At 41.8% G+C, this 19,319-nt stretch overlaps 1 protein-coding gene across 2 annotated transcripts in view; it reads left to right on the top strand.

Moving 5' to 3' along the window:
• Epg5 (ectopic P-granules autophagy protein 5 homolog) overlaps positions 1–19,319 on the top strand; it is a 90,072-nt gene that overhangs the window by 49,602 nt on the left and 21,151 nt on the right. For both annotated transcript variants that reach the window (XM_013118041.3, XM_013118040.3), the window contains exons 26-33: positions 3,358–3,529; positions 4,693–4,855; positions 11,962–12,104; positions 13,215–13,371; positions 15,882–16,076; positions 17,297–17,510; positions 17,963–18,111; positions 18,911–19,112. In XM_013118041.3, coding sequence (XP_012973495.1) covers positions 3,358–3,529; positions 4,693–4,855; positions 11,962–12,104; positions 13,215–13,371; positions 15,882–16,076; positions 17,297–17,510; positions 17,963–18,111; positions 18,911–19,112 — 1,395 coding nt within the window. The remainder of the gene's footprint in view (positions 1–3,357; positions 3,530–4,692; positions 4,856–11,961; positions 12,105–13,214; positions 13,372–15,881; positions 16,077–17,296; positions 17,511–17,962; positions 18,112–18,910; positions 19,113–19,319) is intronic.

Below are 19,319 nucleotides of genomic sequence, written 5' to 3'. Positions count from 1 at the left end.
TTAAGATTTCTATACTTTATCTCTCCAATGAGAATTGTTTGTTAAGGGTTCCCTGCTTGAAAAGAATAAAAAATAGAGAACATACAAATACGTTCTAAGTTACTGAAGAAAAGTTCCATGTTTACTTGTCTGTTACTGAGGGACAGAACTCACATCCTGAATGGCACACAGAGTGGTGGTTAGTTATCCCTCATGAAGGAAATTTGGAGGCAGGTGGCTCAGAGCAGTAGGACAGCCTCATGACGCAAGAACTTCCAAGCCCATCTGTTCTCTTACCTTGCCACCTCACTGTTCTTAAGTAGCATCTACCTCTAAATTAAGCTGGCCACTTGCAGTAAGCTGGAAGGAGAAGTCTCTGTAAAAGAATTGTTTCATGAAGGTGCCCATAAACTCTTTGGTTACTCCTCATTGCCCCCCTACCCCTAGTACTGGGACTGCAGGCCTCACCTCACAGTTCATGTTTCTATAAGGACAATGCATTAAATGATCAGTTAGTGTTTCAGGCCAGGCCTCAAAGGCCATTTAACCTACAGAGTTGCTGGCATATGCCCAATTTTAAAACATGGAAAATTGTATCTGAGCTTACCTTTAACATTAATTGTGGCATCTATTTTTAGAATGTATGACATATAATACAGTTATAAATTGTTGCTAACATTGCAATTATAGTGTAACAAAAAGGTGAGGCAGGGATGCTCTTTTATTTCAACTTTGCCCCAATCAATTTGTTCGTTGAGTAAAGAGGAGAAAAAGACCCTCTGGGCTTCAGTTCACTCATGTGCTGAAGTTTCATTTACGGCACCAACATTTTCTGAAATTCCAACATTTCTTTCCTTGTTTCTCCTCCAAAAACATCTTTGTGATTGTAAAACTTACATGTGCACATAAAGAAAGTGCTATGAAAAATACAGAGGAAGGTATGGAGACTGACTGCCCTCAGCTTGTCTATACTGACATTTATTTCCTGTTGCTGGGTTTGCTAAACGAGGAACACCAGGCTAGCTCTAGAAATGCCAATGCTTCCATTGCTGCCCATCTGTAGTTTTTTTTCATCTATGTAAACTCAGTCCTCGCTGCAACCCAGTGCAGGCTGTCCCCATTAAGCTCTGAAGCAACCTGGGGTGGAGAGTGGTTGGGTGACTGCATGGCTCACAGAGCTGGGAAGTAGCAGTGTCTGGCTGTAGAGATCACCCTTACACTCAGTGTCCTATTTCTGGGTTGTAAGCAATCTTTACAGTTTGAAAAAAAATGCTTAGGTTTCTAGGTAAGTTGAAAGTTTTTTCTCAAGTAAGATTGTTATTACATTATGAATGTGATTTACCAAATGATTGAACATTTGTAGGAAAGATTTGACGAGTGCTTTTGTGACACCATGTACTTTTTCCTCAAGTTTGTTTTGTAGACTGTATTTCCACCAGTTTTGATCGAGAGTAATGATTATAGCTACATATACCCTGAATTAAGTAATTTTTTTTTGAGACAGGGCTTCTCTGTTGTAATCCTGGCTGTACTTACTGGAACTCACTTTGTAGTCCACACTGGCCTCGAACTCACAGAGAGCTGATGCCTGCCTCTGCCTCCTGAGTACTGGAATTAAAGGTGTACTCCATCACTGACAGGCTTATTTTTTTTCTCTTTTGCTTAAAAAAATTCTCTTGGTTGGGTGTGGAGGTTTTAGCCTTTAGCCCCAGCATTTGGGAAGCAGAGACAGATGGATGGTTCTCTATGAGTTTGAGGTTACCCTGGTCTACACAGTGAGTTGCAGGCCAGCCAGGACAGATAATATTAATACTAAATACTAATACTAATACTAATATATTTATATATGTTATCCTTGATTTTTCTTTCATGATAAGTTTTGGTAGATTTGAAAGAGCCCCTACTGTTTCTCTTAACATCATAACCTATAATGTCACAAATCTTATCAAATGGTTTCAATTTTACTAAGTATGTACAAGGAATGGTAGTTTTAGTTGAAAAATATAAGCTATAAGCTCAGTGCTGAACTTGACCTTTTGGAATGCTAATTGGGTGGGTACACGCCATACAAATGTCTTTATGAAAATCATGACTACTAACTTTATTTTTACTTTTCAACAAGAATAGAAAATTCACTGTTATATCTGGAACAAAGTTGGAAATTTACAGCAGTCCCTTAAGTTTTTGTTGACGACTTATTGACTTGAAGTTCCTTTGACATTTACCTTCCTTTTCTGTGGCAGTGAAAGGAATGGGGAGGTGACAGCATTGGTCTTCATTTCCTCAGTTCCCCACTTACTGTTGGTGGTTTGTGTGTAGTGTGGTGAAGAGAGAGGGAAGTGGGAATTGTATGAGCTTTCTATTAGAATAGAAACATTTCAATTTGATAAGTCTGTCTGCACTGTGTGATCACTGCAGAGCTGTACAGTCCCAACACCTCCATTTTGCTTTCACAGCACTGGGTTGCTGCTTATTTGGACTCTCTAGATCATTTTATGAGTAAATCATACTGACAATGTAAGTGTAGGCTATACAGGACTTTATAAACCATTTTCATTCCTTACACTTCCAGCTTTCCTGTTCGAAACTTGATGGGATATCAGATTTTTCTTCTGCTTTATTCTGTAATGCCCATTCCTTTCTCACCTATTTCTATGAAGTTTCTCAGGATAGTGGTATTAAACTACACACCTCTGAACGGATCCCACCCATTACACAGATGCTAGATCAGCACATGCTAACATTAAGTTCAACTGGCATATCATGCAAGACTGTCTAGAGTAGTACTTTAACATTATGAACCTTTGCTCTTTAACCATTAGATTATAAATTCTGTATGTGTCGAGGGGGCAAGAGTGCTTATTTGTATAGGTGCATGTTTGTGTTAGTGCCCATACATGCGTGTAGGAACAGAGGTCAATCCTGAGTGCAAGTCTTTATGCCCCTTGCTTTTTGAGACAAGTCTCCTGTTGGCCTGGAGCTCACTGAATAGACTAGTCTGGCTGACCAGCAAGTCCCAGGGATCCAGATGTGCCTTGTCATCCCTGGAATTACAGATGTGAGTCACTGGGCCTAGTCATTTCTTTTGTATGTAGGTTCTTGGTGTTGGACTTAGGTCTTAATGATTGCATAACCAGCATTTGATAGACCAATCTGTCTCTCCAGCAATGCTCCTGATCTCCTAGCTCCTCATAGCCTATTATTAGGCTTGGGGGGACTTACTCAAAACCTGAAAGGATCACACATTTAACCATCTAGTTAGGCTCCCTTTGCCTAAGGAACTATTCTGAAAATGATATCAGAATAGCAGAACAGGGCTTTGTGTCTCTTCACCACCCCTTGGTACCCATTACTGAGTACATATGATCTTCCTTTCAGCGAAAGAAAGGATTCTGAGTAACTTACGGAAGCATGAGGCTCCCCAGCCTCCCCTTGTTCTGCACCCGGTGAGACCTCCCGTGCCTCTCATCTCCTCGGCCGTGCTGTTGAGTCAGAAGGATACCACCCAGCTGATGTGTACAGACCTGAGGCTGTTGCAGCAGCACGCCAGGTAAGACCAGGAGGCCTTGAGGGGTGACAGGCAGCTGTGAGCCACCTGAAATGGGTGTTGGGAGCCAAACTTGGGTGCTGTGGAAGTACAATACATGCTTTTACTGAGCCATCTCTGTAGTCCCTGTGATAGGGTTTTAAATGTCATATTATGTGGTATTGTCACACTGTCGGTCTCACCTTTTTCCTGTGGGGTTGTTTCTGAGGTCAGTAGTTCTGGCTGAAACGTTCTATGATTTCTCTCAGAAAACCATCTGGTACTGGAAAGATGGTGGTGTTAGAAGGGGGCAGCATGAAGTTTCCATTCTTGTGTCATTGCTTTGTTCTCTGCCCTCTGTTTTTAGAAAATTGGCACAGGTACTTGGTCAAGGGGTAGGGAAGTCATTTGTTTGGTTTACTGGTATATTCAGAATAACAAACTGTTTAAGGTTTGGTTCTCACTTGCCCTCTTGAGGAGTATATATGGACAAGACGGTTTTATCAACAACAAAAAAGCTTAGTTTTACAAATCCCCTGCGAATCATTTATTTTTTAATTTTAATTTTAAATAGCTTATTTTACATGTCAATCCCAGTTCCCTCTCCCTCCCCTCCTCCCGCACCCCCCTGCCTCCCCCCAGCCTCCCACCCTATTGCCAATTCCTTCCACATAGGGGATATCTAGAGTCTGTCATTTCACTCAGGGTAGGGTCCAGGCACTCCCCTAAGAGTCCAGGCTGAGAGAGCATGCACACAATGTCTGTTTGTATTCCAGGGATAGACACTGATCCACTGCCCAGGGCCCCATAGGTTGCCCAGGCCTCCTCACTGACACTCACATTCGGGGGGTCCGGATCATTTATTTTATTGACAGTTTTTCTTTGGATACACTTGATTCAGGCATTTGATGCTTTTATGTTACATGCATGAGTATTTGTCTGCTAACATGTTATTGATATGCTATATACTGCCTCCAGGGTAATGGGGTATTTAACCTGAAGTTAGAGAAAGTTATGAGCTGCCGATGTGGATGCTGGGTGTTGATGCTGAGTATTGATTGCCCCTAGGTCCTTTGGAAGACCAGCCAGTACTCTTGAGTGCTGGGCCATCCTTCAGCCCCAACCCCTTGATCACTTTTTATATAACCTTCCTTGATTTTGTTTTCCCAATTGGGGTTGCTTTTCAGAGCTGCAGCTCTCAGGGAGTCTCAGCAGGTTGCCCTGTATGGTGAGCTGTTGGAAACAATGCCCAAACAGTATGTTAACCGAGAAGAGCAGACCACCCTGCATTTGGAGTGCAGAGGCAGTGGTGGTAAGAAGTGCCAAGGAGCGGCAGTTGTAACAGTTCAGGTGAGGTTGTTAATTTCTCCATAATTCTGAGAGTTCTAGCTGGGTCCCTTATATTGGCATTTTGCTGAGAAAGATCCAAACAAGAACATGTGTGCTGTGTCCCAAAACATTTTTAGAGTTTTTGGGAGAATGAAAATACACAGAGTAAAATAAGTTGTCCTCAATTTCCCACAGCTAACAAAATGACTTATGTTTGTGCAAATGGAGCTCCAGAACGCGTTCCGTGACAGGTGTGGCCTGCAAGAAGATACTCAGTGAGGAATTCCTAAAAGAGGAAAATCATTTGGAAGGTTCCCAGATGCTTAAATTGTTCCTCCTAGGATTTTGATGATATTATTTTGGGTACAGTTAGAAGAAATAATGGAATGGATTTCTGTACTGCTATCTAGGCCCAGAGCTAGATCAGTTTCATGTGTTCTGGGGAATATGGTCACGGTTCATTCACCCGAGGAATTTGTAAGTGATCACAGGGCTGAAGCTGGTGGTGTGGGCAGCAGGTAGCTACTGAGTATGGGATGCAGAGTTTGTCAAGAGGTAAATGAGATATGTTGCAATCTGTCTAAAAAATTCAGCTGCAAGCCGGGCGTCGGTGGCGCACGCCTTTAATCCCAGCACTCCAGAGGCAGGTGGATCTCTGTGAGTTTGAGGCCATCCTGGTCTATGAATGAGTTCCAGGACAGCCTCCAAAACAATACAGAGAAACCCTGTCTCAAAAAAAAAAAAAAAAAATTCAGCTGCCTGTCATCTTATACTGATTATAGACAAAAGTTTGTTCTGAGATATTGTTAGTTCAGAATGGAAACTGAGCCTAAGCTAGCCTGTGTAGCACTTACTTCATACCAGACGGTCTAAACATTTTATATAACTTACTTTATGATCTTCATTTTCCATATACTGGAGTGCAGATGAACTCAGCAGTATTGCCTGAGCTGGAGAAGGGACATTTGGGGATAGGCATGCCTGCTGCTTGACTACATTTGCATAATAATACTTTTTGTTAGCTTTGAGAAATTGGGTCATTTCTTTGCTCATCCTTGATTGTCTTTTAGAAATCTTACCCCTTCCTTTTTAAATTCACATTTAGCTGTACTAGTTTATTCCCTGTTGCTTCTATGGGAGCACTGCTTCCTTTAACATAATCTTTTCTAAAATAACCTGTTAGACTTCTTTATTTTCCAATCTCTTGAAGTTTATTTCAGATTTTTCTGTTTCTGTTGCATGCATCTAATGTTAAAGGATTGGCTTGTAAGTTAAGACACTTCAGCTTATGTTCTCACCTTGTGTTGAGCATTCCAGACTCCAAAAAGTCTTCCAAAAGTTAATTTTCTCTCAGTGGATTTCCCCTAAGTTTCCAATGCTGCAAGACCAGTTAGAGGCATTTAAGAAGGGTCATTTGCTGAAGTTGTGAAGTTGGGAGAAAAGCCCTTAGCCTAGGGTAGAGTTTGGCAAGATAGGAAGAAGTTGAGATGTAGCTGGTCATAAAAAAGGGAGATTTTTTATTACTAAGCTGGGGGTTTTGTTTGTTTTTATTTTTCAAGACAGGGTCTCACTATATAGCTGTGGCTCTCCTGGAACTCGCTCTGTAGATCAGGCTGGCCTCAGACTCACAGAGATCCACCTCCCTCTGCCTCTGAGTACTAGGGTGAAGGGAACAGGTCCCTTGTCCTGGCTGTGAACTCCCAGGGACTGGAAGTGGATAATAGCACCAGGAAGAGCAGAGTTTAGCCCTGAGCCAACAGTGACTTGTCTCTTTCTTTCCAGAAAAGATCATAGTGTTTTATATCTGAACCCCCTGAATTGAAATTTCTTTTGTAACTTGATGTTTTGTGCATTTTGATATAAAAAGGAATCCCTTCTAAAAATACCTTCGAAGTAACTTTCCACAGAGGGGGAAGTCAGAGAGATGATAGATTCTGCACATAAATTCACCCAAGTACTTGTGCATTCTTTTCTCAGAAGAATGGTAGTTGCTAATATTTTAATAAAAGAGGGCAAGAGAGTTCACCAGGATAAAAAAGCCGGGGGATGTAGGAGGGTGCTTCAGAGTAGTTCAGGTGCAGTGGCACATGTCTGTAATCCTAGCACTGGAGGCACAAGGGTTCGAGGCTAACCTGAGCTATGTAACAACTTGTTTCAAGAGAGAAGAGACGAGGAGAGGTTGTGGGTAAAACACATACAAGAAAGGGCAAAGATGTTCATTTTAAGAATTTGGATAAGTTGATGCCTGTGGCCATAACTTCATTAGAAATTCTCCAGTTCTCTTAAAGCAAGTCTTAGTTTTCTGCTGGTTGTACACCAGTGCCCCGACTATAGTCGAGTTTGGGAAAACCCAGAATTTCCCTTCAGGGCTCCTGTGTCAGTCAGCCTATTATCCCCAGTGGCAAATCTGATTGACAATGCAGATGTGCCAGGGGGCCTAAAGCATGCAGATAGCAAATAACTGTGTAGTCTGAGACTTGGAAGTAAGTTATTTTGATAATTATATAACTGTTCCTAATTGTCTCTGCATAGTACTTGCTGGCTGGTGTTTTCAGGAATTGAAGATAAAATTATTTTTCTTGTGTACTCATTAACAGCTGAGATCAAGGTAGAATACAGTGGGTGCCCACAGCCATGAAGTTTGGGCATATTGATGAAGCTGCTCAAGGATTCTCTTCCCAGTTCCACATCTAGATGTCCACCTCACAGTTCCATCACTGATCTCATTTTTACCCTCCAAACCTGTTCTTTCTACAGTCCCTCCTGCCTGGTCTCCAAGATGAAAGTCCAGCCTTGTTGTCCTTTCTTCCCCTTACTCCACCCCATGCCACACTGCCCCTCTTGTTCCTTTCCAGATATATTGGCTTGGCCTGTGGAACCGATTTAAAGTGACTTCTTTCTCTTTGTTTTTATTACTGCTGCCTTCTAGTAGCCCACCACATGTCCCCCTGAGCGACCATGCCAGGCCTCCTGCCTACAGCCCTCTCTCTATCACTCACTCCTTCCCCATTGGTCCTTCTAGTCTCAGTTCTGACCTCATTCCCACGCTTTAAGCCCACAGTGGCTCTCCAGTGTCCGCAGCCCTCCATGGCCGCTTTTGATCTTTTCACAGAGTGAGAGATCCCGTTTGAAAACTCGCAAGCTCTTCTCAAGCAGTCTGGGTTTTAGCCACTTAGACTTTATCCACTCTCTGCTATACACGTGGCACACTGTTCCCCATGACTCTGCTGTTTCTGTCTCCGTGTTCCTTTCTTAGCCTTCACACTCATTGTTGCAGTTGCATTTTGAGAAGTCTTTTCTGGTCAGACTGACAAACCCTTCCTCTCACGGCAGCTTGCACTTACTGTGTTGTAGACACTAGATCTTTTTTCCCTTCCAGACAGAGTCCTGTGGGAATATATTATCTATCTAGATTGTCTTCCAGCGCATGGTAGATGTGTGGAATAAATCAGCGAAAGCTACTGGCTTGTCACTTGTCAGGCATATGTTAATGGTGCTGTGTGTTGTCATTAATTCTATGGCTGTTAGTAGGTTTGAGTCCCATGAGATCAGTGACATTGTCTTATCTGTGTTTGTATTGTCAGTGCTTCATGGTCATGGATGTGTTTGTAGGAAACTGTGGATTTATAACCTTTTCAGTACATTCTCTAACTGTTTTCAGCAACTTTGTGGGTAGTATTTGGCTACGAGCAATATGGACATTGGAATGTTTTCTTAATATATGTAGCTATTCTTTCCTTTTGGTTACTTTTTGGTTCACTTAAGCATCTTCATGCTTAGGGTAAAAGCCTCAGTTGAATACAGGTTTTTCCCTGGTGCTCATTCTTGACAAGCAAAAGGGATATTGCATTTATGATACCACTGCTTTTTCCTACCTGCTAGATCCTTTTATGTCCCTTGTATACACTGGAGTTCTTGAAGGCACTTTGCTTACAGTATCTCACTTAACTTCTACAGAATGAGGGTGAATTAGGGAAACAGGTTCATGTTTACTAACAGAATTTACAGGTATCACAGCTACATCATTCAGTTAGAAATTAGCATGCATCCATCAAAAGTCAACTTTCAGTGTTGTTTTATTTTAATTTTATGTTGCTGAGGATTGAACTCAGAACTTTACATGGGCAAGTGCTTTATCACTGAACTACATCTCCGGTCCTCATACCCAGCCCATTCAGGACCTGTGCTTTGCACATTCAGTATTGTCAGACCACCCAATTCCTTTTAGCTGCTTCAGCTCTCCTTTCTAAGGTGAGCACTGGTTCCGAGGGAGTTGATAGTGGCAGTAAGACCTCACTTTAAATGAGCACACATATTGCTTTCTGTCTGAGTCAGTGTCATTATAGAATTCATGATTGTAATTGAATATTTGGTTCTAGATCAGTTTCTAAACATCATTTTCATGGAAAAATCATTTTAGTCAATTTTACAAATATAATTTTTTATGGTTCATTTATAAAGATTTCATATTACCTCATTTTCTTACTTAATAAAAATTTCTGGATATTTCCAGCTGTCTGCAAGTCTTTGAACTTGTATAACTTATTTGGAGTACACAGAAGCTGAATGTGTTTTATGAGAAGTGAGACAAGTTTTTTCTGTGGTCTCCAGTCCCAGCAGCAGCCTTTCATTGTTCAGTGATATTCCCTGAGGAAATAGAGTGATTTATGAATGGGTTCTTTTTGTCATAGTTGTATTGTAGGGCATGTTTGCTAGACCCAGGATTGATTGATTCTCAAGTGAACAATTTTTTCCATAAAGGGTGGAAAGATCTGCCAAGGGTCTCCCATTCTTTAACCCTTGTGAAAGGATATGCTTTGTCCAACCTCGCCTTTGTCTCATTGAAATGACTCAGATGGAAGGGTCCACATGCTGCTTTGATCTGTTTTCTCCAGCTCCTTGGTGTGGAGCTGGAGTCTTCCAGCCCTTCTCATGTCTGTTCTTAGTGAGCAGTGGTGGGAAAGTGGAAGACTTCTGCCACATTGGTGAGTCTGATACAACAAAGTTATTGTGCCAGTAAAAAAAGTATGTATGCTCAGAGATGCACTGTGTAAGACAGACAGGGCCATTGCCCCTCAAGACTTTGAATGTAGCATTTATGAGGTCCTCATTTAAATAGGTTGATAGTTATATTTACATTATTCACATAGGGTATATAATTGTGCTGCGGTGGCTGAAGACTACTGGGTACTGCATATCAAGATAAGGTTTAAATGAGTGAGGAAAACAGAGAATGAAGGTCACTGCTGCTTGTCCCCTGTTCTGACTGTACTGTACTCTTCTGTCACAGCTCCTGGTAGTTTTCTAAAAGCTTTTCCTTTCTAGTCACCTGTCCCTCATCAACTCCAACAACTGTCATACGTTTATTTTCTTTAATCCCCCCATCTTAGTTTGAATGTAATAGAAATATTGGTTGCTCACTTTAGCGTGGCACTCAAGTGGCCAAGTGTTGAATATTTGTTCCTGTTTTGGATGTCAGGCTGGATGGTAGCATGCAGAGCTTTCAGCCAGCTAAGTGCATGTCCTCTGTCAGTGACCTGACTGGGCTGAACCAGTGTCAGCTTCTCTTGCACAAAGTCACCAACAGAAGTTCCATTCACAGTGATCTTTTCACTGGTGATAGAGGCTTTTGAAGGAGACAAGCCTTTCAAACTCTGTAATCTCAAGTAATACTGTGCTCAAAGGGTGATAGCAAGGGGATATCCATAGGTCTCAGCCTTCCCTTGTTTCTAGGGTTTTCTCATTCGTGTCATGTGACAGGTTATGAAAATCATCAGAGGCACCACTGTCTTCACAGTTGGGGTGCTTATGATTTTATTCTCCACTACTGAAGTAATGTTCTGTATGGGGCACGCACATGTGAAATCTAGAATAAAAGAATACATCAGGGGTGGGAAGATGGTTCAGTAGGCAAGTCATTTGCTGTGCACTCTTGAGGACCAGAGTTCAGATCCCCAGCATCTATGTTAACACAAGACACATATGGCAGCCTGCCCCTATTTTCAGTGCTTGGGAGGCAGTCCCATGGCAAGCTAGATAGCAAGATTAGCCAATTGGCAAGTTTTGGGTTCAAGTGAGAGACCTTGTCTCAGTGTATGAAATGGAGCGTGTTACAGGATGACACCTGACACACTACATCTGTGTGACTCATGCACCATGAGAACACACATACGTACATGCATACCATGTACACACACACATGCCAAATACAACAATAGTCATTAAAAAAGGAACACAGCATATTCTTCTTTGTGGTTAGATAGGCTGTGCCTCTGCAATGACCATCTGGTCTAACAGTTGGGGCCTTGAAGTTGGGCCAGGATGCCCAATTTGGAGCATTTCCTGAAGATGTTTTGCTATCAGCATTTGTGACACAGAATTCTTCTAGTTAGAAGCCACTGACACCAACCAGAAATCAACCTCAAATATATCTTGGTGGTGCATTCTGTGTTTAGGATATCCTATATATTTCTCTATATCCTAAAAAGGATACCAAAAATGCACAGGCAAAACCACTGTCAGAGAAAGGCCGTGTTTGCAACTACCTCAGGCTTGGAAGACACAGAGTTTAAAGGGTAGATTTCTGATAGATTTTCCAAAAAGTTCTTTATATAAAAAAACCCAACCAGACAAACCCTGAGTTCTTTAATAGTTCCCCCGAGTCTAAGCGTGGGTATTGAATTTAGAGCCTTGTGTACACTAGGCAAGTATCTCATCACTGTGAGCTACATTTCCCCCCTCATCTTGACTTTTTTTTTTAAGAGCCAGGGTCTCTGTGTAACACAGGCTGACCCTGAACCCATGATTCTTCTGCTTCTGTCTTGAGTGCTAGGATAATCCTTGAGTAGTTTTTAATCATATTTTCCCACTCATTTTGCATTCAATCAAGTTTTGAATTAAATTGTGTTATTGACTGTATTAGTAATCTTTCATCATATGCCAGTGTGCTTATCATAAAACAACTGTTCTAGAAGTTGTAGGGGAAAACAAGACTGTTGAGGGCTATGTGTGGTAGATCATACTTCTGACCCTAGCACTTGGGAGGCTGAGGCAGGAGGTCTGCCATGAGTTTAAGGCCAGCCTGGGCTACATTTAACATGTCTATTGACCCCTTGAATTTTCCTTAGTTTGAAGGCATGTACAAGAATGACGCAGTAAGCCAGCAGATTCACATTCTGCAAAAAGAAGTGAGGCAGTTCCAAGCAGAAGCTGCTCAGCCCCCAGCACTTAACATTGTGGAAGCTGCGGTGCATGCGGAAAACCTGATTACGTGAGTCCTGGGACCGCTCATTTCAAATCGGCTTTGCTGTTGATAGCAATCATCCATAGGACTTCCCCTCTTACCCCACCCCAGTCATTGAGTATGCCAATCAGCAGACTAGAGCCTTTGGGTCCAATCTCAGTAGCCGTGATTTTATAAATGGTTTTATTGGAACCTAGCCATCTCTGTTACTTATAATGACTATGACTTACAAACCACAAAGTATTTCCCATCTGACTGGTGACCCTTGAACTGTAGGATGATACCAGGCATGGGAACTCAGTGGTGGGGGATTCGCTGCTTCAGTTTTACACTGGAGTCATCCTCAGGCTGTCAACTCAGATGATAAAATGAAGTTCGCTATAATTACCTACAGGGACTACAACTTCTCCACCATACCCAGTAGCTTGCATATGACCTTGTGGTTTTTCTCTGAGAGCTCCTGGCATATATTGACCTTTCCTCAAGTCATCTGAACAAAGCTTGGGAGAGGATGTTAACTTAAGATAACGCCCCATCATGGCAAGTCGCTGCTGATTCCTTTAGCAAGCTGGGATGGAGTGTGGAGGGCATTGAACCCTCCTGTGGGTGGTGTGCTTGTCACTGGGAAGGCACTAGCAGCGAACGCTAGAAGCAAGCCTTAGGGAAACTGTGCATTGGTTTGTCTCACATGTGTCAGGGTTTGCCACGGACTTGTGCCACTTGTGTGCCTGGTGCTCTCCCCCCTCAGGCACATGTGAGTTTCAAATGTGAAGAGATCACATGCTTGTGTTTAAAAATGCAAGGAACACAGAAGTCAAGTAACTCTGAATTACATACAATATGTGAAAAACTTTGATAAGTGCTACAGTGGTAATTGGTCCTTATAGTATAGTAACAGCTGACTTTCATTCTCCAGAGGGATGTATAAAATCATTACTGTATACCAAAAGGGAATTTTTGGGTAATTGATAGATACACATTTACCACATGTAAATACATGTAGTATTTTAAAGTGTTATTTGCATAGGGTTCTGAAGACTCTTACAAATGTTGCCTGAGGAGTGAGGAAAGCACAGAGACATTTGAAATTATGGATTATTCACTGTAGACAAGTCCTGTCCTCACATTTTCCCACAGGGCCTTAGTAAATGCGTATAAGTTGCAGCCGACGCCTGGGGCGCAGAAAATTGGCATCAGCCTCTTCTTTACTCTTGTGGACCATGTCAGCGAGGAGACCCAGCGCCACCCTCCTACAAGGCAGTTCTTCACTTCGTGCATCGAGATCTTGGGACAGGTAGGAGCACTCCCAGCTGTCAGCCGCTCGCAGACACACTGAGTCCCCAGAGATCTTGACTAAACACAGCCAGAAGCCTGTGGAGAATTGTGGGCTTCCCATGACACTGACAGAATTTTGGTATAGAACGTTGCTTCTTCTGCAAGAGAGGTTAAATTATTCACATCTGAAAGGCTAGGGAGACATCAGATTTTGGCATAAGTTATTGGTATCACTAACAATATATGTTGCTGAAATTCCTTTGTCATTTGCAAAATAGTTTCTAATTAATTTTTAAAGTTTGTCCTCACACTGACTCCATATAGTTGATACCATTCCTGTCTTGAAAATGATCAAGCATAGTGGATTCTAGTGGCATAGTCTATGATCTCAGTTACTTAGGATCCCAAGTTTAAGGACTGTCCAGACTGCAGAACGAGTTCAAGACCAACCTGGGCAACTTAGCAGGATCTTGTCTCAAAAAGTTAAACAAACAAAAGGTAAAAAAGTAGAGGTTATAGCATGAGAGACCTTAAGTTCAATCCCAAGTATTGCTATAAAAGAAATTTAAAAAAGAAGCAACTGACCTTTGAAAGGTGAAGCAACTTCCCTAAAGAATGCACCTGTGAGAGTTGGGGCTTCCGACAGGGTTCAGTGCTGCTTTCCCCGACTGTGACTGCCTCCCAGGTGCTGTTTCTGCCATCATTTATTTATGGTTTGTTTTAACAGTGCAAAGGCAAAGGATCCATGCAGAAGCTTGTGGATGTGTTATAAAGGAAATTCACTTGTTTGAAAATGTCAGCCTTAGCCACATATTTGCATCCAAATTTACTTGATCGCTTGGCTACCCATAAATGGGGATGCCAGCCAGATACAATGGCTTATTGTTGTTGTTTCTCTGTGGTTTAAACTCAGGGCCTTGTCTATGCTAGGTAGGTGCTCTACCACTTACTGTTGTTGTTTTTCTGTGGTTTTAACTCAGGGCCTTGTCTGCGCTAGGTAGGCGCTCTACTACTGAGCTGTGCCACCAGCTGATAACCTAGTTTCTTCTAAGAGATTTTCTTCTCATCATAAAGTTAGTAAGTGCTTATTATGAGCCATACAGTATAAAGACAAAAAAATCAGGAAATGGTCTCAAGATTCTAAACATCTGGGCATAGCAGTAGTGTGGCTACAATTTGAGCCATAAACACGCTCTGTCGTTTTTATCTTCACATGGATACTTACACAGACACACCAGACAGGCCTGTGCTGAGTTATCTCCTGCACACCTAAGCATATCTTTTGATTTTCCCTAGCTTGTAAGTACAGGCCTGCCTGTTCATGTCACATGTCAGTTCCATGATGAAGACATGCTGTTAGGTATTGTGTCACCCTTTTTTGGATGGTTACTTTGGTAGGTCTCTTCCCTTTTTTCTATAATAAGGCTGAGATAATCTTACAGTATTTTCTTTAGTAGTATTTTCTGAAAATGTGATTGCCATGTCAAAGGAATTTGATGTAACTGTATTTATATTTTATAGTATTAAGTACATTTGCTCACTGTCCTGCTGGAAGGTTTACACATGGTTATACTATCATAACTAACATTAGGAATTATCATTCTTATTAAAGTTTTGTTCTTTTGTTTTTGAGCCCCAAAATTTGACTAATCTGGTAAGGGAAGTAGAATCCCATCACTTTCAAAATTTGTATTGCTTTCGTGTGTGTGTGTGTGTGTGTGTGTGTGTGTGTGTGTGTGTGTGTGTGTGTGAGAGAGAGAGAGAGAGAGAGAGAGAGAATGTGTGAGAGTGTGTGTGAGAGAAAGTGTGTATGTATGTGTGAGAGTGTGTGTATGTATGTGTCTTTGTGTGTGTATGTGTGTGTTTGTGTGTGTGTTCTGATTATTTTCTTTTGAACATGTTTTGGGTTTTGTTTGATTGAAAGAGTTCTTTGGATGGTTATTAACCTAGTATTTAGAGAGCAGTGTAAGTATATTTTTCTAATTCTTTTTTCTTTACACTTTATGATTTTTTATATCTTACTAAAGTCGAAATTTTAATATATTCATACCTGTGAACCTTGCCTATTATTTTTATTGTGATCAATCTTAGAAAAGCCTTCCTGACCTTGAGACTGCTTAGAGAATCACTTAGATTCTAGTGCATCTTAGCCTTTGAACCACATTAATTTTCTTCTTCTTCTTCTTCTTCTTCTTCTTCTTCTTCTTCTTCTTCTTCTTCTTCTTCTTCTTCTTATTATTATTATTATTATTATTATTATTACTATTATTATTAGAGACAGGGTCTCATTTTGTAGTCCTTGCTGTCTTGGAAATCACTATGTTGACCAGGCTGGTCTCAAACTTACAGAGATCCACCTGCCTCTGCCTCCCTAGTGCTAGGATTAAAAATGCATGATTTTAGATATCTTCTGATTTTATATTTTCATTTATAAAAATTTGTTTTACTTTATTTAGTAGCCTTGAAGATTGGCTGTATAAGAGAAGCAGAAGGAGAGGTTGAGTGACAGTCCCCTTTTATTCTGCCCAGGTGTTTATCAGCGGCACTAAGTCCGAGTGCAGAAAGGTGCTGCAGACCATCTTGAAGACCAGGCGTCTTTGCTCTCTGCTCTCTCCTTTCTTCACTCCCAATGCTGCGCCGGCTGAGTTCATTCAGCTCTATGAGAAAGTGGTGAAGTTTCTAAGTGAGGACAACAGTGACATGATTTTCATGCTGCTCACCAAGGTACTAAATGACCATTGCTTCCCATGCCAAGAGGCCCTTTGCACATTGCATGCCTTTAGATAGACTGACTTCCTAGTCTCCCCTATGTGGGCATTGGCTGTGCTGTATAGACAGTCTTACTCCACAGTGGAACTCTCCAAAGCACAGCACCCCAAGCTTTGCTTTGCTTTTGTTTTGTTTTCAAGACAGGGTTTCTCTGTAGCTTTGGAGACTGCCCTAGAACTTGCTCTGTAGATCAGGCTGTCCTTAAACTCACAGAGACCCACCTGTCTTTTCCTCCAGCGTGCTGGGGTTAAAGATATGCGCCACCATTGCCCGGCCCAAGCTTTCTTCAAAAACTTAGTACAGTCATGAAATATTCCTAAGAGGAGTTTAATAATCCTTTTAGATGTATCTTGAGTTTGCTCCTACATTGTTGATCTGTGAGTTATTATAAGTTGGACTCATATTTTGAATAAGCTTGGTGTGTCTTCATCTGCATAGAAGACTGTCAGAGGAAGGCAATGCCTTAACCTGTGGAGAATGTCAGCACCTTCCGTTATAACTCTGTGATGTTATGAAACAAAGGGAGCCTAGCATTTTTTGGGCAAAGAGACTGAGCCCAGTCTATAACATAGGTGAATGTATTATATGATATGGAATGTTGGAAGATTCCAACAGTCTGAATTTTACAAACTTAGGTAGGTAACTAATGCCACTAAAAATGGCTGTTAAAGAAACTCCATAAAGTGGCCGCTTGGTTCTGTTACAACAAATGAAGGACAGCTCTGAAACTCTGGTGAGGCCTCAGAGAGGAAACTTATAAAAAGGCAGGCATGTATGGAATTTGAGAAATAGAATGGAATTGTAAACCAGCAGTGAATGGGTTAGTCAGCAAGTTGCTTTTTTGTTTGGTTTTGTATTTTTTGTGATGCTAGGTGTCAAACCTAGGGCTGGGAACATTCAAGGTAAGTGTTCTGCTTCTGACCACATCCTTACCCAATCTCAAGTAAGACTGTATATTTCAAAAGAAGGTTGTTGAGCTGAGGACACGCTGGAGGTGGCGGTGGCATCATGGCACCCATTAGTCACATTCACTCATATGCTTGTGTGTACATTTCAGTGTCACTGTTGACAGGTAACTTGGCTTGTCTTTGGATTTTAAATTTGCACAGACCTCTCTGCTTCATCTAATTATCTAATGTAAATAAAACTGCTTCTTGTTTCTGTTTCTTTTTTAGTTCGATGTTAAACAATGGCTAAGCACCACTAAACCTCCTCTGTCTGATCGTACCAGGCTTCTGGAGTCCATTCACTTGGCACTTACTGCCTGGGGCCTTGAACCAGATGAAGATATTTTGATGCCATTTAATCTTTTCTGTAAGCACTGGACTCAGCTTCTACTCTACCAGTTCCCTGACCAGTATAGTGACGTTCTCAGGCTGCTGGTGCAAAGTAAGTGTCTTCATTTGGTTATGACTGATAAAATCTCAGTGAGTATTTGATAGCACATTTACCATTAAAATGTTAAGACGAGGCTAGAGAAATGGCTCAGCAGGTAAAGTCCTTGCCACTCAAGCCAATGACCATGGTGAAAGGAGCAAACCAACTCCCCAAGATTGTCCTTTAATCTCCACATTGATTGCTGTGTTATGTGTGCACCCCCACCCCACTAATAAAGGTTTCCAGTCACAATGTCTTCTGTGGAGCTTGCTCCCATCCCAGTTAAGTCACTTTCTCTTGTCTCTTTCCTTTGGTCTCCTAATACCACGCATCCCTACACATTTGTTGGATTGTCATCATCTTCGTCATCATCACTGGTTGTAAAGTACACGTGTTCTGTGATTCAGGTTGAAAAAGTGGTTTGGGGAATGCACGGACCTTCTTTGTCTCTGTCCCTTCTGTAGGCTCTGCAGAGCAGCTGCTGAGTCCTGAGTGCTGGAAAGCCACTTTGAGAGCCCTGGGCTGCTGTGCCCCAAGCAGCCAGCAGGGAGCAGCTTCTGCAGACAGCACTGTGCTTCATAGTGCCTCAGATGCTCTCTTGTCAGACAAGCAGGTATGTAGCCTTTGGTCTCTGACAGCTTTGTGTATTCATTTCCATTTCCCTTGCTGTGCATTGTCAAGCAATTGGAGCGTCGTGTGTGTGTGTGTGTGTGTGCATGTTTCTGTAAGAGCTCCGCGTGTTTCTTTGACCTTTGCTTCCTTGCCTCCTTTGCCTGAACTGCTTTTCTCTTATGCTCCTAAATGAAGTTCCATCCCTATGGGAGAGAACAGAAGCCGACATCCCTCTATATAAACCTTCCCTCCCACCTAAGTACATCTGATTTATTCCTCAGACTACTCCATGGGGCTCCATGGTATGGCCCACAGAACCCTCACTTTTATCTGTGGTGGTTTCACATAGGAGCATAACTGAAGCTTAGTGTGGTGGCAGCCACCTGCAGTTGTAGCATTCAGGAGCCTCAAGCTAAAGTACTTTGAGTTTGAGACCAGCTTGACCTATATGAGACCTTATTACCAAAAACAAGCAAACAAAAATCAACCTCAAAAATAAGGCAAAGGGACGATGTGTTTGAAATAAGGATTCCATTGCTTTAAAGTTTTAAACATACTAATTTTTTTCCTGTCTTTTTGTAGTTCTTTCAAAAATATGTATTTCCATCACAAACTTTCATAGCACTATGCTATAAAGAAAGAAAGGGCTTGGGGGCATGGCTCAGTGGTGGAATGCATTCCTAGTATTCATGAGGCCCTAGGTTTCATCTCCAGTGACAGAAAAGACCAAGAGGAAAGGGGAAGATGCTGCCCCAAAGTAGACATTCAGTGAGCAGTGCTTGGTTGGTCATCTCTTCTAGGTAATGGAGACCATCCATTGGCTTTCTGACTTCTTTTATAAGCTTCGACTGTCCAAGCTGGACTTTAAAAGCTTTGGCTTATTCTCAAAATGGAGCCCTTATATGGCTGATGTGAAGACATTTTTGGAATACCTTGTGAAAAGGCTGATTGAATTAGAAATCGCCTCCTTGACCCAAGACTCAACTGCCAGCAGCAAAGAAGGTATTGTGCTTCTAGTGTGGTGGGGGCCAAGGGCTGTGCTTTCCATAGAAGAAATTCAAGTAGACACATGAAGATCCGTCTCAAATGTCAAGGAGATGAAATAGAAAAATGTGGTACTCATCATACTTATATTTGGATATAGGATGCTTGTTGTAGCTTGTTTATGCCCCTCGGTGGTAGTATGGTACAAAGAGGTGTATTTCTCTG

This window comes from Mesocricetus auratus, unplaced genomic scaffold, assembly GCF_017639785.1.
Source record: "Mesocricetus auratus isolate SY011 unplaced genomic scaffold, BCM_Maur_2.0 Super-Scaffold_6730, whole genome shotgun sequence".
Taxonomy (NCBI): domain Eukaryota; kingdom Metazoa; phylum Chordata; class Mammalia; order Rodentia; family Cricetidae; genus Mesocricetus; species Mesocricetus auratus.
The sequence above is the reverse complement of the archived record's forward strand: the minus strand, read 5'-3'. Positions and strand labels throughout refer to the sequence as shown.